The sequence below is a fragment of the Strix aluco genome, chromosome 3 (genome assembly GCF_031877795.1).
Source record: "Strix aluco isolate bStrAlu1 chromosome 3, bStrAlu1.hap1, whole genome shotgun sequence".
In the NCBI taxonomy this organism is placed as follows: domain Eukaryota; kingdom Metazoa; phylum Chordata; class Aves; order Strigiformes; family Strigidae; genus Strix; species Strix aluco.
Window position 1 is genome coordinate 23,223,408 of NC_133933.1, and position 26,399 is coordinate 23,249,806.

The 26,399-nt window shown below is 45.2% G+C and overlaps 1 protein-coding gene across 1 annotated transcript in view; it reads left to right on the forward strand.

Moving 5' to 3' along the window:
* The window catches only part of EHD3 (EH domain containing 3), a 30,377-nt gene extending 5,813 nt beyond the window's left edge, over window positions 1-24,564 (forward strand). Inside the window, exons 2-6 of the mRNA XM_074817745.1 lie at window positions 1,720-1,896; window positions 6,846-6,943; window positions 19,409-19,821; window positions 20,809-20,973; window positions 22,499-24,564. Of these exons, the coding sequence (XP_074673846.1) occupies window positions 1,720-1,896; window positions 6,846-6,943; window positions 19,409-19,821; window positions 20,809-20,973; window positions 22,499-23,026 (1,381 nt within the window). The 3' untranslated portion in view covers window positions 23,027-24,564. The remainder of the gene's footprint in view (window positions 1-1,719; window positions 1,897-6,845; window positions 6,944-19,408; window positions 19,822-20,808; window positions 20,974-22,498) is intronic.
* Window positions 24,565-26,399: the final 1,835 nt, after the last annotated feature.

Here is a 26,399-nt window from a genome sequence, read left to right on the forward strand (position 1 = left end):
CTGGTGAGCACAGGACTTGGATATCACTTTAGTTGAAAAATATAAGAAAATACATGATAAAATACCAATAAAGGAGATGGTCAGCTCCTAAAGGATGCTAGAGTTATTCTTGCTGCAGCCATTCTCTTCATTAATCTGTACCAAGCCAGATAAGTAGCAGCAATTTGCAGTATGTCCTGGGTGTACATTTGCTTGTTTTACCTCTTGATCCAGTTGATTTGGCCTTGCCCCTTGGGAGCTGAAGATGCATTTGCTGATGGGGTGTCAATAAACAGCCCTGCTGAACAAGCACAATTTTTTGTTGTTCCTCAAACACCGAATGGTGATTACCTCTGTTAAAATGATGGTGAAATCAGAAATCCCAAAAAAGTTATCACAAGCCTTCATGTGTGTGGTCCCTCACATAGGAACTTATCCTCTCTGAGAAGTCTCACCTGAGTGAACCAATGCTGGTTGTTAAACACACTGGACTCAATCATGAAAAGTCCTCAGCCCATCTCCGATTTCCTTTTTCCCCATCTGTTAAATCTACTCTTAACATCGCAGCAATTCTATATTTATCTTTCTACTTCTACTTTCTACCTACTAAAGATTAGGTCAAAGCAACAGAAGAGGAAGTGTCAGCAATCTGCTGGCAACAAGTGACACAGGATTATACCAGCTTCCATAACCTGGCAGTCATGTTCCTTGTGTAACAATCCAGAGCTTATCACCAGGTCAGGTGGTCCGACACCATCCTGTACCCAGGGCTAGACCAGTTCCAGCTACTTTTTGGAAACCACAGGGATACAATGGTCTTAGCTTTCAGCACAGGACCAGCAAGTGGGATGTTTTCTGCACTCTCACACACACACAGACCTGACCTCAGTGATGGCATTTGGCTGCTTTATGAGCCAAAGGGAACTGTCCCATGCACACCATTGACCCACCCTAAATTTGGCAGGGTGAGTGAGAATATGCTGCCAGGGTCCTGTTCAGAGTCATACGGCCCCATGAGTGACTATCTTTCCCTGAAATTTGCTGAACTGTACCTTCAGAGAGGCTGCCAGAGGCTTAGGAAATAGTAAGGGATGCTGTGCTTGCTGTGCTTACTGTGCTATTTAGCTTCACAACAAATATTGGGATATACTCTGCCACCCACATGCTTAATGTTCAATATGCTTGAGCAGTTTGTGATGCAGACCTGTAGCTGCATTGCAGAAGCACACAAGAAGGGAGACTTGAGACTTCAACAGTCAAGTACAAGAAAAATTGGCATTTGAGTGACTGATTTGGACTGGGGGCTAAGCACATTAGTTGGATGAGTCTGCTGAAATGAGCAGCAGTGAAGTAATTGATATTGGCACCAAAGGCCACTAAGGTTTTGGGATTAACTTTGTGATTGCAGTGAACTGCTGTTTTTACTTTGCTATGCTAAGTGTTCCAAATGTCTTGAAGATTAAAATACACAAAATGATCAAACATGATGAGAATCTTTTCCCAGCAGCTATAATCATCTCAATTTCTTAATCCACCTGAAATAAGAAAGCTTTAAATGTGGAGATCCTGAGTAGAAAAGCTACCATGACATTTATCAAATGATTCAGTGACAGTGCTAAAAATAGTGTCAGAAGGATCCATACTCTTGAGCTTCATAATTACACTGCAATCTTCAGTACAACTCATTTAGGACTTAGGCAGCTCATGTCTCATGCCCACACCCTGTTTTCTTGCCTACAGGTACCTGCTGGAGCAGGATTTCCCAGGGATGAGGATTGGACCAGAGCCTACAACTGACTCCTTTATAGCAGTTATGCAAGGAGATGTGGAAGGAATCGTTCCTGGAAACGCGTTGGTGGTGGATCCCAAAAAACCATTCAGGAAACTCAACGCCTTTGGCAATGCCTTTTTGAACAGGTCAGTACTCAAGAACTTGGTTGCTCCGGAGAATAGAGCTAGAACCTAATGAGCACCATAGCTAGCAATTTAAAGGGACAAGGCATCACGCTATTCTTCCTTTTTTTTCCCCATCCACATGACTGATGCAAAGCTCTTCCAGTCCTACTGGGTGCACACCAGTCACTCACTGAAGGGCAGATAAAACAAATCCAAGTGGGACAAACCTTCATTTTACTTGAACAAATGAAAAACACAGCACAGCCTGTCAGGCTCATCCTGTAGGATTCTAGAGGTAAATCTTGTTACTACACTTTGCTCTCCCTTGCTTTTATACTCCTAGTTTCTTTTGTTCTGCCATCAGTCCAGTTTCCTGAAATTAAATAGTTCAACCAGATGTAGCCACTGAAGTCAGTAGAGAAGTGGAACTGGCGCAATATGCACATCTTTGCTTTCTCCCTTTTTAAAACATTGCTTTAATGTCCCCCTTGCAACAAAACCAGGCACTCTCCATTCTGATGCCTTATACATACAACCTCAGGTGCAAACTCACAACAACTCTTAATGCCTTTCCCATAAAAATACTGTAGCGGGGGTTTGGACAGTGGCTTTGTGATGTGAGGAATGTAACCTTTCCATCCCCTAGACCTAGCCCAACCATACTGAGTTTTGGATCTAGGCCTTGCAGGAAGCCAGCAGCACACACCCATATCCTAGATGAGCACAAAGTGTGCTACAGCAGGCAGATAGGAACAAACTGTCTGACTACACCCATCACCGGTGCCTTCCCTGCTGACACAGTGTGGGAGACGTTGCAAACATGGCAGCTGCTCAGCCAACCAACCAGAAAAGCTGGGCTGTGGGTCCCCTTTCTAACTGCTGAGCTTAGAGGGTGTCTGTCCAGTGAATGCAGCGTCTACCGGCACTGATCACAGGGGTGCTGATGTAGGCTGCAGTGAGACAGGGAAGGGACCTGCAGAGAAGCATGAGGAGAGATTTGATGAGAGAAGAGGCTCCTAGCTGGAGTTGCTACTATGCCGAGAACCTCACAGTGCCTCTGGAAGCAATATCTGATCACTGCACAGGCTTATTGTTCAAATACATCGTCATGGTTCAGCACCAGAGAGACTTTTAGATGTTTTCAATATTTTATAGGGCCCAGAACATCTGCATCTGGCCAACAGTTAGGTCAGGTGACTGCCTATTCTCTACACCAGGGGAGGAAGGTGGTTTGCCCTAAGAAAATAACAAGCCTCCTGCCTGGAGTGCAGAGGTAGTAGGTGAAGAGAACATCATTCAGAGCAGCTCTGCTGATAGCCAAGAACAGCCACTGCTGGCAGACAGTTCACTGCAGAGGAGAAGCAACATCAGCAGTAAAGATGGCAAAAAAGCAAACACTCCTGAACTGGATGGGTTGATGTGTCCTGAATGCAATTTTCTCCTAATACAGGAAGGGATCTCTGCATCCATGAGCCTAGTCCACTGTATCAAGCTGTGCGCTTGTTACTCTCCTGCTACTCTTCCTTCTCCTGTGAGTTGAGTCAAGCACGTGCCTGTGAGGACAGCAGGACAGAGGGGCATAGCAGTGATTCAGCAGCAGCAGAGGTGCAGTCCTGCTAGCAATGCAGGGAGTAGCCACAACAGTTAATTAACACCTTTTCTGCTGACAGATAATAAAAAGGGAGTAATTTTTTCTAAACTGGCAGAGGAAGACATGCTAAGGGGGACTAGCTCAGCAGTGTGAGCATCACAGTGCTGAAAATGCAGATGGTAATACCCAGCTAATTAGGAAATTAAGTGCATTCAAGAGTTGACTCAGAGGGCCAGAAATTTAGCAGCTGTAAATCAGGGTGCACCCAGTGGACTGGATCAAGCCACCCACGCTTAGCCCTGTTGTGAGCCTGGCTTCTTGGCGAGAGACAATGCAGAGCTGTCTCTGCCTTGCACATATCTCGTCGCTGCTATGTGTATGCTAAGGCACTGACCTCAGCTAGGAGGCTGTGAGCTGGAAATTTGGAGAAGGGAGGTAATCTCCAGGAGCCACCCCTCTAAGCTGAGATAAGAGAGTGACTATGGGCAAGTCCGCTTTACCCGTGGGTGGTCAAATGGGAACCAGTGGAAAGGAACAGAGCAGCGCAAGGCTGTAGCATTCACACAGACCATAATAGTCTTGGCTGAGAGGTGGCAGCCCACGGCACTGTGTCCTGTGGGGTGCAGAGCTTGCTGCTCCAGGGGACCTAAGTGGAGCAGCAGGAGGAGTAAGCATCCAGCGTCAGCTGGTACTCCCTTCCCAGCAGAGACTGGGATCTGCTGCCTTCCAGGAAGCCGGGGAAGAGTGGTACAGTCAGGATTTGGCTGGGAGACAGCAGGTAATTGTGCTGCTTGGAGCCTGTCTCCTCCCTCCCTCCATTCCCAGGAGATGGAGTGCCTACCCATACCTTCCTGGCTAAGGGCAGAGATAGGACTGACAAGCTGCCCCAGGCTGAAAGGAGGATAGCAGCTCTGCAGTACCCTGTCTCTTGTCTGCCTCTCCTTGCCCAGGTGGTTCCTGGGTATTGAGAAGGGCTTGTTTTCTTCGCTCCAACTCTGCTGGCAATACCCCAGCTCTGGAGGGATCCCAGCAGAGAGATTACAGGTTGCACCTCGTTATCAGGAGGACTTGTTTGGTGCCAAGGGCCTGGAGCAGAATCAGGAATCTCAGCCATTACTTTCATATCACGTTGGTCTTGTTGCAAGATTCTTCCTACCCCCAAAGTCTGTTTTGGGAAGCTAAGGTGGAATCAGTCCCACTTTTGTGTTGTCAACAGCAGGAGACATCTTCCTTCTTCACCCCCATGCTCTGCCTGTAGAGGTAGTGAAAGTCGTTTGGCACCACCTTCTTCCCTTCATATGGCCCCAGACAGAATTAGGTCATGCTCCCTGAGGCCCTGCAATTCTGCTGGGACAGCAGGGAGGCAGCAGCCTCAACAACCTTGCCAACAGAATGCACTCACTCATGCTGGCCTCTGACCTTATATCTGAAATCTCCTGGGGAGTACTTTCCCTAGAGAAACTGGTGGAAAATCCCCTTGACTGAGCTATTTAATATTAGACCACAAGGAATGCTCAAGATTATAACGACAGAGAGCAAACTTGGGCTGGCAGGACAGGGGAATGACATGACCTCCCAAGCATTTTGTTCTCTGCTGCTGTGCCTGGCAATCAACAGAAGAATCAAGCCAACCCCCTGCTTCAACATGAGGTGTTATACATTCAGAAATGCTCCATGTTACCACCTGCCAAGCTGTGGCTGTGGGAGAGAGGCTGTAATGTGTGGTCTGAAATAGCAGGCAGCAGAGAAGACACTTAACTAACCCATGAGGAGTCACCCTTGTCAGAATTTTCTTGGAGTCATAGAAGCAGAAAAATTGGGGTGAGGTTGTAGCATGGCCTGGAGGAGTTCACAGTTGTAGGGACTTCAGCAGAACCAGCCACTCAGAGCGCTGCAGGGCTCTGTCTGCCTTGACTGCATCTTGTGGCCCTTGTGCCAACCCTCATCCTTGATGTGGTTCTCTTCCTCCCACAGTAACATGTGTTTTATGCCTGGATGTCACACCATCCTATTAATATGCATACATACATACACACACATATTTATAGCTGCCTGGAATGCCATCACAAAAAGGCTATCCATGAAGTGCTACTGAGAGCCACGTAAGTAGATAGGCTTTTGCTGTCCTTCGCTGTTATCAGCAACTGAAATAGATGAGCTGCAACCCACTAAGAACAAGCACAAGTTACTTGTCTTAGGCAGAGATTTGCATTGATACAAGATGGGAAACAACTAGCTAAAGAGCAGTTACACAGAAATGGAGCTGCAGAGGAGGGAGGAGTGAATTACAAACTGAATGTAAGTCAACAGTGTCATACTGCTGTTAAAAAAGCAAACATCTTACTGAGATACATAAACAGGACTGTCATGTGTAAGAGATAAGGAGCAATCCATCCTCTCTGTTCACCACTGGCAAGGTCACAGCACGTCAGCTTGGGGCATCATGCCTGAAGAAATATGTGGAGCAGTTTGAGAGGACCCAAGGGAAAGTTGCAAAGGTCTTCAGAGGTGTAGAAACAAGCTGGAAAGGCAGCTAGAGAGAACTGAAAGAGATATGGGGCAGGGGGGGAAAGAAATCCCAAACAGTTTTCTTTAGAGGAAAGACTGAGGGGAGACAGGATGACAGAAGTATACATGTGACAAGAGGGGACAAATAAATAATTTTCCACATCTACTGTGTTTGAGACTGAAGGGCTTTGTAGCATGGGAGATTTAGATCAGACACTTAAGAAAAAGGTTTTGCTGTAAGGATATTTCAGTAATGGAAGAGACTTCCAGCAACTGTTGGTGAGTCTGCATTGTTATGGACTTGAAGAACACTTTAGGCAAACATCTGATTGATCTTGCCTTGAGGCAGGAGGATAGACTAAGCACCCTCTTGAGATCTCATGCTGCCTATGCTTTAGGATTTCCACTGTGCAAGAATAGCACACTTTGTCTAAGACCAGATTTGAAAGAGAACAAAAATCTTACAACATCCCTGATTTTCTTTTTTTTAAAAGAAGTTACTTCAGTTCACTTGAGTTCAGAACTCTGCAGGGGAACGCGTAAGCGAAGAAAAACAAATACCAATTCTTGCTAAAATCAAAACAGCAAATGAAAACATGTGGATTTCCACATTTTCACTAATAATTCACAATTTAGGGGCCACATAAAAAAAACTGTCATAGGTCATGACTGAGACCCATGTTCCAGAAGCAGTAAAATAGTCAGAGAAAGTGCTCAGTTCTGGCTTCTTTCTCATTTCTTTAAATCAACGGTAGCTCCAAGCTCCAACTGAAGACTGAGATTAGAGCCTGGTTTGTCCCATACTGCCTGTGATGTTCAGCACATCATAAATACTTTTGCTTTTATTTTAAACACATTTATTTTCATGCAGGTTCGTTTGTGCCCAGCTACCTAATCCCGTGTTAGAGAGCATCAGTGTCATCGATACACCAGGAATCCTTTCTGGAGAAAAACAGAGAATTAGCAGAGGTAAGTCTCAAGTTCAGTTCTCTTAGAAACGACAGTAGTGAAGACCAAAGGGACTCTGAGTTTTGCCTCAACTGTACAAGCTGTAGACAGAAGCACTAGTAGGAGCCTCTCAGAGATACAGCATGACTTTACCAGTGTTGCTTTGGACTTGATTTGCAATCTGCTGTAGAGAGTTTAAATGCTTTCAGGGAAGGTTGCTTACAAGGTCAGCAGTACTCATGTCACAGTCCAGTATTTCTCAGTGGAATGGATTTCCATCAGAAGGAGTCAGTCAGCTATCTGCTTTGCAGAAACACTTGGTTTCAGTGACTTATTGATGAGCTGTAGGCAAGGCTCCCATGGCAATCAACCTGGTTTCTTTCCAGTTAACCTAGCAGGTTTCTTGCACTGTCCAGGCTTACTAAATCTAGTGCAGGACTGGATTGGGCTTAAGAACCCTTGGAACCCAGTTTCCTCATTGCAGTGAGGAATGTGGAAATCCTGAGGACACTAAATGGATCTGATGAATAGCACAGAGTCTCTTAGTGAACTTCTGAGTGTTTCAGGCTGACCCTTCTGAAGTGGGTGACATCTTGATACTTTAAACCTAACATCTGTGGTCAGTTTCTTACTCTATAACGTAAGGGTGGCATAGCTCACATTTCTTGCAGGTTCCTTAGACAAAGCTGACAGCTATGCATCATTTCATTGGAAGAAAGCCAAGAGCAGTAATTGCAGCATTTGGGTTTGAGAAGATCAGTTCTCATTCACACCACCTGTTAACAATGCACAATTAAGTTTCAGCAGCACAGGCTCTACCCAGAGTGCTGAGGCCTTTCCCATATTTAAGTGTTCTGTCCCAGAAGATTTCTGATGACTCATGCCTTTCCCACTTTTATAATGCTCCTTTACATTGAAATTATTCTTAGAAACTTCATTTAATCTTTTAACTGAGCAACCACCTTGCACAGAGCCAGGTCTTGTTTGTTTTACTGGGATCTTCTACCACAGGGACGTTAACTAAAGAAGCATCAGTAAAGCTATAAAGGACAACCAGAGTTATTTGAAAACTCACATTAAGCTTTTTCAACATGGGTCTCTGCACTGCTAGAGGATCATAAATTCCTTCCAGGCAGTCTACAAAAGGTAGCAAGATACGCAAGCCCTCATCAGAAGGTTGAAAAACATGCTGTGCAAGCATTCCTCCCTTCAGCAGAAAGTGTTTAAAAGTGGAGATAAACAAAAATTTGTATTACATGGTGTAAACATTTTTCAGTCAAAAAATGCCACCAAAAGCAGCCAGTTCTCTTGTGGAACTATCACTGCGAAGAAAACTTGCTTAGGAAGAAATATTCTTGTTCTTAAAAGTAAAATGTATGTGAGTCAAAATGGACCCATTTCAAGTCCCAAAAAAAGTTTCCATAGCCTCTTTCCCAAATCTCCTCACCAATTCAAATCCTGACATATACTGCAAGATTTTTCCTATTTTCCAGCTATTTCCAGTACTAAAAATATCCTCCTGCAAAATGTACTGGCACTTCTTGCTCCTCCTTTTGCAAAATTTCTCCGTCAGCCTCCCAGCGGGCCTTGGTGTCTCATTCGTACAGCTACTCTAGTAAATGCCAGCAATGCCAGAACGCGCTGATGCACAGCTCTGCGCTCTTAGGAAAGTCACTGGTGCACTTTGACCCAAGCCAGTAACACCTCTCCAAACATCTGGGAACAGCTGAGGGAATGTTCTTCATAAGCAGAGAAGGCTGAAGGGGAGTCCCAATTCTCTAAGCTTTTGCACGTGATACCTATTTGTAGGGCTGGAGGCCTGTCTCAGCGTGTGGGGCCAGTTCTTCCTGAACAACCTTTCTGCCCTTAGTGCAATTAAGTGCTTGTGCGTTGGCTCTGTGACTACAGTGTGTGGTCACTCCACCCTTTTGCCAGGAGCTGAGAACTCTGGATGGAGCACAGCCATCTCCTGCTCATCCTACCGTCCCAGGAATTTGCTTTGCTACACCTCCAATGAAACAAGGGGGCTGTCACAACCTGGCTGTCAACTGACCTAATCAGAACAGTTAAAAGTACAGAGTAGGTGGGATCTCACTATGTTGCCATTTATATCCAGGACAGCCTGAAAATGGCCACGTGGGCCACATCAGATGGCCTTTCAATAGCTACAGGACAAGATCCTCATCTGGTTTAGATTAACATAACTTTGTTGAAGCTGGCAGAACTCCAGCAATTTCTGTCTGCAGGGGATTCAGCCCAGGGAGCAGAAAGAGTCAAAAGAGTGCTGAGGTGCTTATGTTTAGGAAGGGCTGCTGCCAGGCTTTGGCTTGAACTTATCTCAAGGAAACTGGTGTTAGAAAGGGGGTGCTCGCCTCCCAGCTCCCATGGAAGAGGAGTAGGAAAAAGTGGTGAGGCTGGCACCTTTGCCACCAAGCTTAGGAGCCAGATGCCCTGAGTGGCAAGCTGGTTTTGGAGGCAGATAGAGCAATAATGTGGTTTCTAGGCAGAAAACAAGACAGTGCTAAAAACTGCTGACACAAGAAAATGCTCCTGCCCTTCTATACCTTCCCAGCCTGCTCAGATTTCACTTGGGAATGAAGCAAGACCTGAGGGAGTCTTACAGAGGTTTCCCAAGAGACACTTTGAAGTTTCTTAACTGCTGGGAACAGGGGAGCTCTTCTTACCCCTGTTGTTTGCTAGTAGTAAGTTTTTAAGACCCTCAGACTGGAGTACCTGTGATACAAGGTCAGGGAAGGGAGTGAATAGTAAAGCAGCTCTCTGTCATAAATTTGAGGGGAGAAGAAAAGATGCAAAAGATGTGGCAGACTTTCCCAGCCTGCCCATCCCATGAGAACCAGCAGCACTTCTAAAAATAGGAAATTCCTCTCACTGGGAACATCACAAGTCTGTCTCCTTTCCCATTAGACATCAAGAGCATTAGCTAATCTATATAGTGCCATCTTAGCAGAATACCATGGTATGAAAGCTTAGCAATCCGGGAGGGCCACCTTATACGCCTGAATTTCAAGGCAGTAGCTGTTCCTGGTGTTTCATCCATGTTTCAAGGAGCAAGGAAACTGGGTTTAAAGGAATGATTCAGGGGCCAAGATCATGTTCTGAAGCTCTTCATTTGTCTGAGCTCAACTCTGAATTAAATTCACTGCCTCATTGCTGTTGGAAGGACTAACATGGCAGATAAGGCAATCCCTTCCCTGATGGACAGACAGCATGCAGAAGCACCAGCACGCTAGTGTTGGTCCTGGCAGCAGTCATCCTCATGTAACCAGCAGCAGGGTTTTGCAGATGGGTAGCAAGCCTTCCTTCAAGGAACGCTGTATAATCCTGAGAAACAGATCTCTGCGCTGGCTCTCTTCCAGGACACCACAACATGATCATAAGAGCCACCTTCCCCTCCTCCCCACCCCCAGAGCAGCCCATGAAGTTTCCTGCAGGTTTAGGCCTGTCAAGCAGTTGAGGGTGATGCAGTCAGTCATAGCTGAAGTCCACATCCCCTTGGAATGCAATGAGATCACCAGCATTGACACAGCTGCTGCTGCTCTCAGGCTGTGGTAAAAAGTGTAGCCAGGGAGCTGCCTGCAGTGATTTGTCCTGCTGAGCTCCTGTGACTTGTGTGCTTCTTTGTGGTGGGCATCCATGGTGTCACAGGTTGGGTAGCTACACCCCCTAGGATATACAGGTTTCATTTACAGGCCTGGTGGGAAGTAATCCCGGGATGTCATGGCCCAAAGCATCCTGCCCTTCGCTGTTGCTGTATTATCCTTGCCTGGAGAACAGCTATTTCTCATCTTTTTCACATACTGGGGCATGGATCTATGTCCACGTGTAAAGAACTAATCATTGCATTGCCTTGTCCCTTGCTCTGTGTCCTTTCTTTTACGCTTTCTGGCTGACCATGAGGCAACAGCAAGCTGCAGAGATGCCCATAGGGGAGGTATTTGTACCAAAGCAGCACAGTTTTGGCTACTTTGACAATTTGATAACATGGATGCAATCCATTTGTAAAACACTGTTCTGGTGTCACATAATGAGCCCAGGCCATCCTGCTGGGAAGGAAGATGAGAAAGGGATGACTGTACTGAAATAAATGAGGACAAAAGGGAGGATCACAGGTCAGGTCATGCAGTACAGCAGAACCAGAGCAGGAGTTAGGACTTCCTCATTTCATCATCTCGAGCAGTCTGCCATGTTAACTGAGCTACCTGGTAACAGCAACTCATGCGTTTCAGTAGTGGTGCCATCCCCGGGGGGCTGTGCTTTACACACTCTGCTCACTGTCAGTCTCGACCTACACATGCCCTGAGCTAAGCAGATCCAAGCCTGCCAAGTTCAGCGATGCTCTGGCCAACTTGTATTTGATCCCTGTTTCCAGGTAGTACTTCCTGAATATATCCTGGATACTTACTTCATCTTCACCCTATGTATGTCGCCTCCTCCCTTTCCTGCGTTAGCAGTGAGCACAAGATCCTAGCCAGGAGGTAAGGACTGGCAGCGTCATTCCCCATTGACTTTCTTTCCAGTACACGTTATTCCAGCCTTTTTCCAGCCCTCCACCCAGTTCCATTCTGTTGGCTGCAGTGCAGCCCAGGCTTCCCATAGCCAAGGAAACCACACACTAGCCTTGCTGCCTCTCCTGGGAAGGAAAAATTCCCAATGACCAGCAGTTCCAGCACCAGGGATATTTAGTCACTCACCAGCCTGACAGTGAGAAGAAAAATGCTAATGGCAACAGTCTTACACAGTGCAGAGCTCTCACACTGACTGTGTCTCAAATAGCCACACTTGGAAGGGAAAGGCAAACACCAAGGGAACTGATGTTCTCCCACTTCAGGCAATGTTGTTTAGGGTACAATGGCAACAAAAAAATATTTTTTCCAAAGAGTTTTGTCACATGTGCTAGCAACAGCATGATACACAACTGAAAGCATCCACCCTCAAGGCCTCTAAAAGGCAGGCATTTCAAATATTTGCTATAATACTCCCCACTGGTGATGTTTGCTTATATTTTGTATTTCACTCCGCCTGGGAGGGTGAAAGTTCGCTGGTTGGTTTTGACTTCCCAGTTCACCTCCATTACTGCAGTGCAGCGGCTGCTCTGCCAACTTGCTTGATTTTATCACAGTCTCACAAACGCGTACTGTTCCACTGAAAGGCTCAGCTCTTACAGTCACACGCTTCTGTGCTTCCTCTAAGAGCAATGCAAAAATGAGCAGAAAATCTGCATTTTTATTCGTCCTTTTTATTCATAGAAATATATGAAGCCACAAACCTAACTATTCTGACCTGAAAGCAGGATGCAAACAAAAACTCAAGATTATATTTGGGTTTTGGGAAGACCAAACCATGATTTTGTTCAGGGAGAGTGGGGAGGGGTTGTTTTAATGATTTGAGTTGGAAATACTGCTAGATTTTGCAGTTCCAGAACTGGAAGAGAAAAAAATAATGCAAAAGAACTGAGATTAAATAGTTGCACACATGGAAAGGGCTGTGCTTGCTTTTTTTTGTTGTTTTACGCCTGATAACGTGTAGCATGCACTTAATTTGTGTTACCAAACAAGTCTGATTTTTAGCACAGCTGTTCAATTTGTCCATTTTATTGCCCCCTATGCACTCCAGAAATATCCTAAGTATCTATTTCATCAAGGAAAGATAGTCATGCCCATCAGTTTGCATTATTTATGCCCACCATGTATTCTTTCAGCATCCTGAGTAACAACAGAGGAGGACTGTGTTTCCTGGTCACTGGTAGCAGCTATCAGTTACTGATGGCCATTTCAGGCCAGGTTTTCAAACATGATTTCTTCCCAGATTTAAACCGTGTGTACTGGGAGAATTCAGTTTGTCTTTGGACACTGTAGTAAAAACTTCATTGGAATTCCAGCTATGCATCAGCACTGCTGTGCACTGACCTCTTTGGAAAATTTGTCCTATATTCAGATGCCTTTGGAGGTCTCAAAATCTGGCTAGGAACTGTTTTCAGGATTGCCCAAGTACCAGGAAACGCTCAGTCCATCTGTCACAAATGACAAATAGAAACGTGTAAAGGGTAAGGGGACAGGTTCAGCTGTGTGTACATAGAAGCTAAACAGCCTGCCATAAGGGAAACTTTGCTTTGGACGGCGGTCTCATCAGTTTTACTCCACCTGATTTGAATATGCATAGTAAGGTTTCACTCAGTTTCTACTGACATAAAGCAAGAGCCCTGTCAGCCTTCCGGGCTCTTCCCAACCCTGAAACCCTTGCAGTAAACAACATGAAAACAAAAGTCCATGCAGTCTACTGCTCCAGGTACTGGGTAATGTAAATGTTAGCATTAGAAATCTGACACCCACCCATCTTTCCTAGCTGAGAACATAGGCAGATTTGCTGTGCTTTGAGTCCTTTTGCCTTTGCTTTGGAAACCTTTAAGGTCTCCCAAATGTATGTAATGTTTCCATTAGTTCTTGTTACTGAGGGGGAGGAAATGCAGAGCACTGGCTGGAGGATGGAGCTCCTAGTGCTGAGAATCAGCAGCTCCAGGACAGATTATTTCTTTAAGTACAGGCAAAGGCAGAAGTGACCAACAGGCTGAGGCCTGCTCTATAAATTATGACATGTAACATTCATAAAAATCTTTCCATCGTGAAGGACTTCTGTCTACTTCCCAGCACACCCACAGATATATATTACAGGAATCTCTTTATATCCCCTTGGAAGGCAGCCACTTCCAGAGAGGAGTATGGCAGCTTTTTACAAGGATGGTTTAGGATGAGCTGCAGTGAGGTACATCCAATACCCATCCCTCGCTTTTCATCTTCCCTTCTGTCCTCTCCTTGCTGGCACCGCCAGCTCCTCACCTTGAAAGAAACTTGCCCAAATCACTGTTCTTCCATCCAGTCCCAGCTGTTTCATCTCTCAGACTCTTCCCCAGCACCCTCCTCTCTCTGCTGCGCCATCCCTCCCTTGGTCTCACAACAGCCACCTACCCTGCTTCCCACTCACTTTGTGTGTCCTCAAAGGGATGTGTCATTTCCCCCTTCCTTTTTCCCCTAGTTCTTTTCTTCTGACCATTGTGTTGCCTTCCTTCTTTGCTTACAGCCATCTGTGACGCTCAGGTAACGCCTGCCCCCCCTGGCACATTCTTCCCCTTCAGCGTGGGCTGTCTGTGTGTTTTGCCATGACATAGTCTTTTTCCCTGGACTTTGAAGGGCTTGCAGGCAGGATATCACTGTGACCAGTTAGACTAAGCCTCCAGACCTTCTTACTCAATTTAAAACTTCAGATCAAGTCATTAGCTCCCTGAAATAGGCATTCATTTCATCTCCAAGAGCTGCTCCCTCTCTGGGTAGTCAGTGTTTGCTGTGCCAACTATCCAATCTTCTGATGCTGTCCTCAGACACACAGAGCCAATCTATCAGTTGACAAATAGGGACACAGCTATTAAAAAATCTGCCCTATAGAGTGCCGCAGTCTGGTGAATTTTAAACCTCTGGATAACACCACCTTTAGAAGGATGAGAAGGGAGCTCCCCGTGACTAAAATTCAGCAGGAAAGAGGTGAATTGCTAAAAGCAGCAGTGCAATTTAAGGCAATAGTGACAGCAAGCTGCAAGATATCTGATGCAAAGCAACAGCTTTGGGGTTTTTGGCATTTTTTGATCTTACTATTCCCATTCCATCCCATCTGAATTCCACTGCAACAAGGGCTGTGGCCATGGTACCACAAGACAGGAAATCCAGTAGTGTGCTTACTATCAGACAAAAAAAACCCCAAACAAACAAACAGAAAAACACAAGTAGTGTAGCTACATGGTGAGAAATGCTGAACCAATACATGCACACTCATTGCTGGTTTAAATTGGCTTAAAAATGTTACAACCAGGCAGATTTTATGCTGGGTCAGATATCATCCATCTTCCCACAGTCAGCATAAAGACCGTATCATGCCTGGTCTGACTTGACAGAAATATAATTGCATAATCCTGCCAGATCTTAGTGAAATGCGTGCTGCCAGGTATTCCAATAGTGCACAGAGAAGTATTCATTAAGCCAGTCTGCCTTATGGAGTCTAGGTGGCAGGGTGTCTGCAAGAAGATCATTTTCTCTGTAGGCTGAATCCACTGACAGTCCTGCTGACTTGTCAGCTTTGTGTTAAATCTGTCAAGTCCTTTTCATGCTGTCAGAAGGAAATCTGTCCCATGAGAAAACATCTGATAGAAGAAAATTATTATCATGTTCATCTTGTCCTCCTAGTACTTTACAGTTGGGATTCATTTTCTATTCATGTTTACCTTATCTGGAGGTTGTGAAAGAAGCTGCATCAGTGATATTAGAGAATGTTTAAATACGCATCATATTTTTCAACAGAAATGCAAGTGCAACCACAAACAGGAATTACTGAACAGAAAATTCTCCCCTTTACATTTCTGTCTGAACATCCCTGTAATAATGGTTTTGCATTTATGCAGCTTTGGCAAGCAGATGGCTTCCCAAATGCCCTATAACTTCACAATAAAACTGTGCTATGTTACATGGATAGCTTCACCCATCACTGAAACGCTGCCAAGTCACAGATAGTAACTGGCTTCTTTGTGAGAGGCCTTAGCAACACTCTGCAACACTAAGAGAGGGAGTGAAGAGACATAACACATTTGCAGTGGAATGAGCAAGGGCACACTTTGAAAACTCCTAATTTGACTGTAGATCAAGATCAGTTCCTGGTCTAAGCTCACACACTGCCAGAAGAGAGAGTCAGGCCCTATACATCTGTGAAGAAAAAAAGGGGCGGGGGAGAAGAAATCAAAGTGAGGCTAATGCTTGGATTTAGTTACAGAATGAGCTTTGTGTGTTCTCAGATGTTGAGCTCTGGCTGGAGTCAGGCACAGTGTCGTGAGTTCTCTATGCTGTTGAAGAGTCCGCTGAAAATGAAAGCTCTGAGCTAAACATTAAAATATTAATTTAAGACCTTATTTTTCAACATCTTTATTAATAACTTGCCCTTAGAGTTTTACACTGTCACCCTGCTATCCAAGTGCTTTAGTAACAATCTACTCTTTCATATACTAAAAGCAAAACTAAAAAGTCAATCCTATGAATCACCTGTGTAGCAATTCTCTAGGCTCTTCTCTGTGTGAGAAAACACCACCACAGTCAGTGACTCCACGTAGATAGTTGTAAACAGAGGTCTGTCCCACCTGCCCTTTCCACATGTCATGCTACCTGTTAAGGAACTATATAACATTCGTGATAATTTTCCTCTAAAGTGTTCTGTCACTTCAGAAAATACATACACTTTGGTTTTCCCACCAAGTACCTCCATACAGGAGAGTGCAGGTGTGATTAGCACTTGTCAGAACTGCACACAGAGAGACACGTTTCTTGCTTAGTTGGGCACTAACAGGAGAGGTCTCACATATCCCTAAGCACTAAGCAAGCAGGACATACAAGAGGAGTCTGTGGGTTGGGCTTTTGTCCCAGCAAGGGACGCAGACCAGTTCATGCTGTTGTGACTGCTGTGAAACATCACCAAGTGTTACTCCCTAGGGCTTTGTTCTCTCTTTAATGGAGATATGCAGGACAGCTGTCAGGAGAGTATCTCCAAACAAGCAAAGAAGCTGGAAAAGAAAGTCTGCTAATCAATCTAGACATTTAATGAAGTCCACAGGGATATTCAAGACTCACTGTATGTTACTGTAGCAGCTGGGAACATACAAAATGTCTGAGCCCATATTAATTCCTTTTTCTGGTTGGTTAGAGCAACATTTTTGTTTGTGAATAGGAAAGAGAGGCTCACAGAACAGATACCCTCTAAGTACTACTGTGGATCCAGATAAAATCAACAGAGCTAAGCACCTAAAGATACTTTCAGACAAACCCCAAGACTTGGGCAGATCAAAGGGCTAAGGTCAGTCTCCCAAGTCCTCAGCTAATACCAAAACTACAATATCACATTTTTTTTTCTCTTTTTTTTTTTTCCTAAATAATCAGTCCCCACTTTTACTGAATCACTAGAAGGTGGGCTGGGTGTCAGGTGCAGACACTTTCCCCACCTCATCTCAGCCCTTGTTAACACAACACAGAGCCTAACTGTGGCTGTTTCTCTACAGTCAGAGGGAAACCATCCACGTGATCTGTGACAGGACATCACTGTAGGATTACGAAGTGCCCTAAAGAACATGACTGTTTCCCCCTTGATTCCCCCCAAGAAAAAGACTGGAAGAAGTAGTCATGGTGCAGTTCAAACACATGCCAGGTTGACAAGAAAGCATCCCAGTCAATGAGATTTGACAAGATTAAATGCACGAACATCTCCAAACAAAGTTGCCCTGACTCATTGCTTCCATGGTGAAAAAGCAAGCTGTGTAGCTCTGCCTATGAAGAATAAACTATCCTGCCATGCTAGATGACTTCCAGTGCAGCTCAGGCAGAACTGAACATTAGGTGTGGGTGTGCATGCTGTGTTTAGCAAAGTTTGGGGGGGCGGGGGAGTGGGGGTGTCCCCATTTGCAAATTCATTGATCTGCTTGCAGAGGGAGCTTACAGCCTGAACCCAGTCCAAGTAAAATGAGGTATCAGCATTGACTTTGTCCTGCCTCCTAGCACAATTTGGGAAGGAGTCAGCATACATAACTTTACAGCAGATATGCAGTTAGACCTGTGGAGGTGAGCTCTCTACAGTGAGACCATCTAAGGTTAAAAGGCTGTTAATATCTGAAAGCAAGCAGGATCAAGTTTATTTCAATCTTAAGAGGGTCTGACTCATGATTGTTACTGAGGTCAGACACATGGATGGGCAAGATCTACAGATACCAATATAATATATTGAATGCTCAGCAGGTCTCTGTCAAAGGTAATACTAATTCTGAATTCTCTGAAGTTCTCAGCATCAAACATAGCTGAGTGAAGAGCCAGGGCCCAGCATTGCTTGCTGCTGCTAGAGGTGACACCAGTGTCCTAAAGGAGCAGAAGGCCACTGGTGGGACAAAATCTCTCTGTTTCATCTATGATTTCTGTAGATCCCATGGAACAGAGCAGGGCAAGCTGTTCACATCCAAGAGCACTTCCTCTCCCCTCCTTTTCTTTTAAGGAGCAAACTATAATTGTCCAGGACAGAACACTGCCCAGTAATAATACTTAGCAGTTGTATAAAAGTTTTCAGTGGCAAACAATTAATACTGATTTATCCAGTTGAAGAGAAGGTTCATACAGGCTTTACTCCTGACTTGAGAGCCAGGGTTTCACCCTAATTTGCTTAGTCACAAGGGAGAAAAGGCTAGTGGCAAAAATCAAGATCAGAGCTCAGGAGTTCTCCCTTCTGTAGTTCTGACTAGGATGCACTGGTTGCCGTCTAGGTTTTGAAGAGGACAGAAAGAAAAAAGAGAGAAGAAAAAAGAAGAAAAGAAGAAAAAAGCATGGAACTAATCATCATACATTTATTCATGAAAGGCAAGATTAAAATAGTATGTTAAAGGATTTGAATGCAAATAGCATATGCTCTGTCTTGATCTCTCCTAACAGAGTGCAGCGCTCTGGCAACACAGATAACCCCAAATGTTGCACAGCATAGGAGAGGCTGACAGAGCAGAGGGAAAGCACCAGTCTCTCAGTGAGGCTTTAAAGAAGGTGAAAAAGCACACAGAGCTAGGAAAGAAGGTCATTTTGTTGCTGTCTGATGTTGTTTTTAAAACATCTCCACACACACTATTTATCATGCCCTGTATTGCCTAGAGATGGACCCAAGTCTAACACTGTGCATCCATTATTCTTAGTTCTGAGACATGTGAAATTTGAACCCACTGTTGGTAGCCTGAGTCCACCTCTGGTGTTCACAGCAATGCTGTCTTCTAAGCATCAAGTACCTAGCAAAGTAAACACAGGTCATTTTGCTTTGTGCACGTGCAGCAGGTATGACAGGATGGTTACTCAGGTAAGGCAGGTTATTTGCATCCTGGGTTTTGAATTGGATGGGACAAAGTTAGTCTTGCACAACTAGACAAGACCTGAGAATTATTAAGCAGTAGAGATATGCATCTCAAACCAGTCTGGGTGCAAGTATTGCAATTATCCAGCTTTCTACAGCCTTTGTAGGCTATGCTGATGGCCAGTAATTCAGAAACTAGACCTCTCTAGTTGCCACATGCAAGACTTCTGCAGTAGCCATTTGAATATAGCAGTTTCCCCATGATAAACATTTGAATGAAGCATCTGTAGCACAAATTCAAGACTTCTTTGGGTGATCTCTTGATGTGGAAAAGATGAGAGCTGTCCTTAACTGCACATTTTGGGCATTGCAGTGTGAAGGACAGTGCCTCATGTCCACCTTCTTTGGGACAAGGAGTGATGTTTAATGTTTCCTTTATCAAGGCTACCTGATCTACTGGTGAAGCTTCCTCTTCACAAGCTTACCCTCAGACGGCACAGTTCAGGTACAGTGAGTAGGCTTCTCTACTCCCATGCATGTGCATCTCTGCTTTTTCTCCACCCCTTGCAGGTTATGATTTCGCTGCTGTACTGGAGTGGTTTGCAGAGCGGGTTGACCGCATCATTCTCCTTTTTGATGCACACAAGCTGGACATCTCTGATGAATTCTCTGAGGTCATCAAGGCCCTGAAGAACCATGAGGACAAGATGAGAGTTGTTCTCAACAAGGCTGACCAGATAGAGACTCAACAGCTGATGCGGGTGTACGGTGCCCTCATGTGGTCCCTGGGAAAGATCGTCAACACTCCTGAGGTCATCAGGGTCTACATTGGCTCCTTCTGGTCCCATCCATTGCTCATCCCCGACAACCGCAAGTTGTTTGAGGCAGAGGAGCAGGACCTGTTCAGGGATATCCAGAGCCTGCCCCGCAATGCAGCCCTGAGGAAGCTGAATGATCTCATCAAGCGAGCACGGCTGGCCAAGGTGGGTGTTGGCATAGAACACCCCAGGCATTTAGGTTAGGGTGTCTGCAGTATGCAGGCTATGGGGAAGTGGGTTTGGCCAGTTCAGCTTGCAGAGCTGGTGGATCCTACTCTTTTTCCGTCCCATTTTGCTTAGGCCCAGCATATTAGTCCTGTGCACTTGAAGGAAGAAAGCACCTCCTTTACTTGGTGTGTCAATCATGACAGGCCACAGTGAGGAAGACAGCCACAGATCAAAGCAGGGAGCACTTGAAGCACTTGCTCTGTGGTAGCAGCTTGAGAATTAGGACCAATTCAGTATGTCAGAATCACACACATCAAGGGAATTGGTAAGCTCTAGGTCTTTTGCCTTAAACTGTTTTAGCCAAGAGAGATACCTGGCTTAGATGGATGCAGAGGAGGTACGGACTCACAAGAATGCTGAATATTTGAAATGAGCTGAATGAAGCCCCTCAGAATACAGGGAAGAATGCCATATCAGTTGACAGAGGAGATCAGAAGATCCCTAAAAAGCTTTCTGTGTGAGGGTCTTCCATTTCTAAGAGAAAATGCTTGGTCCACCATTCAAAAAACCCCAAAACCAACAGAATGTCACATAAGGACTGGTATTCATACTAAAACATTAAACAGTCTAGAGAGTTCCAAAACCTGTATGTTTGGGTTTGGACTGAATTGTTCCTTGGAAGGCCTTGCCCAGGGGAAGAAAAAACCCCAAAGCACCACTCCCTCCAGGAAGTGCATGCAGATGTTACTCTCTGTATGCCCAGGACTCATACACTGTCTTCACCTTGTCTCAGCACAGCTGAGCCGCACTTGGCCCAGGAGCAATAACCAGTAGATTGAAGCAAGCTGAGGAGCTGAGCTTGCTCTTCAGGGTGGGACAAGGTGGGGTTGAGTCCTAGGCACAGACACTCTGTGCTGGGAGGAATTTTCTGATACGCTCTTTAACACTTGTCTTCTTCATTCCATATCATTTAATGCCCCTCAGGTCCATGCCTACATCATCAGTTCCCTAAAGAAGGAAATGCCCTCAATGTTTGGGAAAGACAATAAAAAGAAAGAGCTTGTTAACAACTTGGGAGAGATTTATGCCCGGATTGAACGGGAGCATCAGATCTCACCAGGAGACTTCCCTAATCTGAGAAAGATGCAGGTAAGCAGTGACATCTCGGCCAGAGCACCAAACATCCGAGGAAAGAGCATTAGAATAACCACAGGGAATACGACAGAAGCCACGCAGACATTGATTGTTGTTGCTTGGGGGAAAGGCCTGTTGTAATGTTGAAATGGGCCTTGAAATACGTGCAGGCAATATTTGGGCATGAACGCTTTTTGCACATAGAGCTCATCTGAAGATACAGCTGCCTTAATTTCTCAAATCTTTGCCTGAATAGCACTTTACAGCAAATTATTTCTTCTATTTTTCTTTATTTTTAATTCCAGGTTCCATTTGCAGATTTTTCAGGCCTAAGAATACTGCTAATTTATATTAAAAGGAAAGCTATATCCTGAAAAGCTTACATATGCCCACTCCCTCAAGAGCTGTATTTTTTTTGTCTTCTACTTCACTCTTTGTTTTTAGAAAGAGAGAAAGGAGGCTGTGAAAACTGAAAGCCTCTTCTCTATTTTAAGCAGAGAAGCAGGTTTTCTGTTCTTCAGAGCTGAGACCTGACCCAGTGTTCACGCAAGCCAGAGACTTCAAAGGACCTTGGATCAGAGCCTTATATTGTATATTCAAACAATGCTGGATGCTGTTATATTGCTGCGTGGCTTCAGTCCAAGCAGAAACCTGTTCAGAGTTGCTAGCTGTTGGAGTCATTACTAGCTCCCTATGGAAAACACACCATCTGCTCTTTTTCTTTTTTTGAAGTATATTTTCCATAAGTTCTTGGGAATGAGATCTATGGAATGTATCCAACAGAAGATCCCATTCACTCCTTGTTAAAATATGTGTTTGTTTAAAAATAACTATACCAATCCAGTAGGAGTGAATAGAGAGGATTTAATGAGTAGAGGGTGAAGGATAAAGCTGTAGGTCATTTTGCAGTTTTTAGAAGAGAGTTATCGGCAGGCCCTGCTCAAAGCACTTCTGCTCAGCTGTGAAACTTACAGAAACCAAGCCATGCTGTAAACACACTCACCTCTTCACAGACATGCTACTGTCTTTATGGCAACTGAAAGGTGCACTTTATGATGATGATGAGTGAAATAGTCTTCTGCCAGAGTGGCATCTCCTTCCCAGAGTGCAGAGAGGTAGGGAATGCAGAGCACTGGCTGCAGGATTTAGCAAGGGCCGCACAACCAGTTTACCTTGAACAATTTGGTCTTCAGGGAGAGCACTTCTATGTGGCTTGGAAAGAAGCAGTCTTACTTGCGTATAGCTATCATCTGGGCCTTTGAGTAAACCGCTTCCCCTCTCTGTACCATGTCAGCCCCCCTTTGTATGCTGGGAAGATCATTTTCTGTAGGGCTTAAAGATTTGAGTAAGAGCAAGGCCAGCCAGGGAGACCCCATCACATGCTGAGGTGCAGGGCAATCGGAGGAGGGAATGCTGAGCTCCCCACTCCTCTGCAGTGGCAGTTCTTTGAGCCAAACAGCAGACAGGCATCCCACTCTACACTGTTACTGCACTGTGCACGGCCGTGTCACTCACCTGTCGTATGTTGTCCCACTTTAAGGATCAGTTGCAAGCCCAGGATTTTAGCAAGTTCCAGCCTCTGAAGAGCAAGCTGCTGGAGACCGTGGAAGACATGCTGGCCAATGACATCGCCCAGCTCATGGTGCTCGTACGCCAGGAAGAGTCGCAGCGGCCAACCCAGATGGTGAAGGGTGGAGCCTTTGAGGGCACCTTGCATGGTCCATTCGGCCATGGCTATGGCGAAGGCGCTGGTGAAGGAATCGATGATGCCGAGTGGGTGGTGGCCAGGGACAAGCCCATGTACGATGAGATCTTCTACACACTCTCACCGGTCGATGGTAAAATAACTGGTGCCAATGCAAAGAAGGAGATGGTAAGGTCTAAGCTGCCCAACACGGTGCTGGGCAAGATATGGAAACTGGCTGACATCGACAAAGATGGCATGCTGGATGATGAGGAGTTTGCCTTGGCGAATCATCTCATTAAAGTCAAGTTGGAGGGTCACGAGCTGCCAAATGAGCTCCCTTCCCATCTTCTCCCTCCATCCAAAAGGAAAATAACAGAATGAAAGGAAGGTTACAGGGGAGAGGGAAAGGGAGGGGGAAAAAAGATCTAGAAAAACATGTTTACTTAAATTATACCTTTAGATGTGAGATCACCTTTGGATTTATACCTATTTTGCTGTATGAAGAAAAAAAACTAAAGCAGAACAAAAAAGTCCAATCCTTCATCATGATAATATGCAATTAACTCTTCCAGTGTAATGCCCCTGCTTTCTAACGTGTAGTCTAAACATGAAGGTAAAGAAAGGATGTTGAGACTAGGAGAATCTGATAAGTGGGAGTAGAATAAAAACTGAAGTGGACTACATTTTTTGAGAGTGGAATAGGCACTAATAGAAATCTGCTAACTGCCAGTATCACTCCTGAGCTTTGGCTGCACCTTCTGCTATTTAATGGGTCTTGCAAACTTCAGGAGACTGAGATCTCGATAGCGAAGAGGAAACCACAAGGTCTCCAAGCTATCGACCAAACTAAAGAGCACCTCCTAATTAACATAAGCCCACACTAAAATACCAGATACTAAGCCCCAGAGTTAAGAATTTTAGGAACCTTAATTAACTGTTAGATGCAAATTTTACAAGCATTTCCCTGTCCTTAAAGAAAATAAATAAATAAATAAATTCTGAAATGGCTCTGAACTGGGCAGGTGGAGTTCCTCATTGTTCGCTGTGGGACAGGCACTGAGAATTCCCAATCACCTCTACCTCCCATTCAGTCCCCGGGGGAGATTTGTTCTGCCGGCGCAGCCAAGAGAGCCACCCCGCCAAGGGAAACAGGAGGAGGGGGCAGTAGAGGCAGACGTCGGGTGGGTTGGGAGGGAGGAATGCCACTCCCAGGCTCACTGAACATTTCACAACCAGCGGATAGTGTTTTCTCTTTGAACAATGGTGGTGTTTATCATTCCTGTGAAGTGATATGTTTACTCTCATCGTGCACACTGAAAGCTGCTTAGGTCCCATTCTTACTGTAAAGATAAGAACCCCACACTGTCAGGTAGATGGTCCATCACAAGAGCAGAGAACAGAGTGGGGCAGTGGGCTGAGCTTGCTCTACTGCCTGTGCCCCCACAAATATAGCCGAGATGTTGACAGCCTTCACCCACCCTCCTCCTCACCACACAGTAACACTTGATCCTCTCCAGAACCTCTACCCTCAGCCAAGAGACCTTCTCCTCCTTTCATGCTCTATGAAATTTTTACTTTCAAGACCCAGTTTTGGCAGAAATCCCTCAATTTCCTTTTTTGTTTCCCAAACACACACACACACACACGCGTGCAGGCACTCTTCTGGTTTTTGTTGTTGCTTTGGAGCAGCGTGTTGTTCCAATTCCTGTTGTCACTTTATATAAGCTGAGCTCCTACTGTGATGAAAAACCAAGACAACTATAACTTATTTTATATCTCTGTGTTCATATTATATAGAGAAATATATTCTGTGTATGTAGGTTGTGCTTACTGCAGTACCTTTATCACTTGTCTTAAAAATTAATGCATTAACCTTTTTTGTACCCTGGTCCTAAAACATTATTAAAAAAGAAAGGCCAGATCTGTCTATTTCTTTACATAGCAAAACGAAACGCAGCTGAAAAGAAAAAAAGCTTATTGCTACATGCAACAGAATGAGGAGATTGTCCTTAGCACATTCCCAAACATGCATGTACAGATCAGCCTCGCCAGACTCAGGTGTGCACTGCTGAATGACTGGTTCACATCTGTGACATCTCCTTTCTCTTTTGGCAGTCTAATCACAACCTTGACACTTGCTGAAGCAAGTGAAATTGTACCCACGATTCACCTTGTTCAACATAGGGGAGAGGTAACAACCAGATAAATACTTAATTAGGAAAAGGAATATATTGAAAGAGTTTCTTCCTGCCAGTCACAGATGAGAATGCTATACATTTATTAAGATCTGGAAAGGACACAAAAAACGTTAGTCTTAAATCTTGCTTGCTCTAATTTTTCTTCTGTCTTCATTGCCCTTTCTTTACATGTTCATTACAGTGATGGTTATCGCCAGAATGGGACAGTGAGATGCACTGAATAAGGCAGCGAGAGGTGCTGGGTAAGCACTCAGAGAGGGTGTGAGCAGTGGTGGTTGACCAAGTTTCCATTTAGCATTTATACAGGGTGAGAGAGGGGAGAGGAAATCATAAGGTGGAGAGCAAGCAGCAATAAATGCACATTTAGAGAGCAGTCAGCAGACTATGTCACTCCAGTTCAACTACCCAGTAACCCCCAGTTTAACCGCCATTACAGTGTGCATGTCTGCTAATGCTGCCCAAGTCTTTCTGTGGAATTTGCAGCCGACTCCAGCCTGAGGGACAAGGCTGAGGCTGAACAGAGCACCCTGAGTCAGCCCTACCTCTATACGGGCTGCTCATACAGCGCCTTGCTTGTGCCAGTCATGTCATGCTGAAATTTAACACTTGCTTGAAAAGCAGGTTATTACTGTTTCTCTCAAAGGGGATGGGAGAAGGCGAGGTCTGTTAGTCTTTTTCCGGTATATCCATCAAGGTGCTCAGGTAGGTAGGCCAAAAATCCATTATAAGAGGTATCAAACAGCTTTCAGAGCACAAAGCCTTTTGTGCTTGATTGTTTGGGCATACAAGTTCACAAACCAAACCACTAGCCTGTTGTTTAAACACGCGTCGTAGATGAGTTTTCATTGCGTTGACCGCGGTTGTGCTTTAGCCATCTCAGAGAAAGGCTCACTGTTAAACAGGAAACGGCAAGAGATTTTCTGTGTCGCTGGTAGCAGCAGTCACCCCCCCCCACGCCGCAGCTGAGGCACGCCAGCGCTGCAGCACCTGCCACAGCTCCTGCCCCTGCTCTGCGCGTCGTGCAGAGGCTCCTGCTCTTTACGTCCCCACACCAGCCTCTCCGGGACGTTTTGGCAGGATTCCCTCAGAAGAGCCAGCGGGACAGCAGCACCAAGAGCTCTGCCAGCACAGGTCAAGTGCGCAAAACACCACCGCAGCGTGGGGGTTTTCTTTCAACACTTGCTCAGAAACCACTTGTGCTATCAGAGTGCAACTTCCCCATCATGGGCGGGGGGGGGGGGGGCACACCAACACAAGCATTTTAGTGACAAACATGCAGTTACTTAATATGGTTGCACTATGGTTCAACAACAAGGCAGGAGACGGAGCAACCCTGTTAGAGGAGGAACAGGCTTGAGAGGTTGAGCAGGGTGTGTCTCCAGAGAGGCAGTTTACAAATAGTCCTCCATATTCAGGTAGGTTTATCCAGCACATTTCACTTTTGCTAAGCTCTTTGAGAAATTAAAAAAAACAACACACCACCAAAAAAACCGCACCAAACCTCAGGCACCCTGAGGTTCTCTATACAAAATACATGCTATCCTTTCCAGTATGGC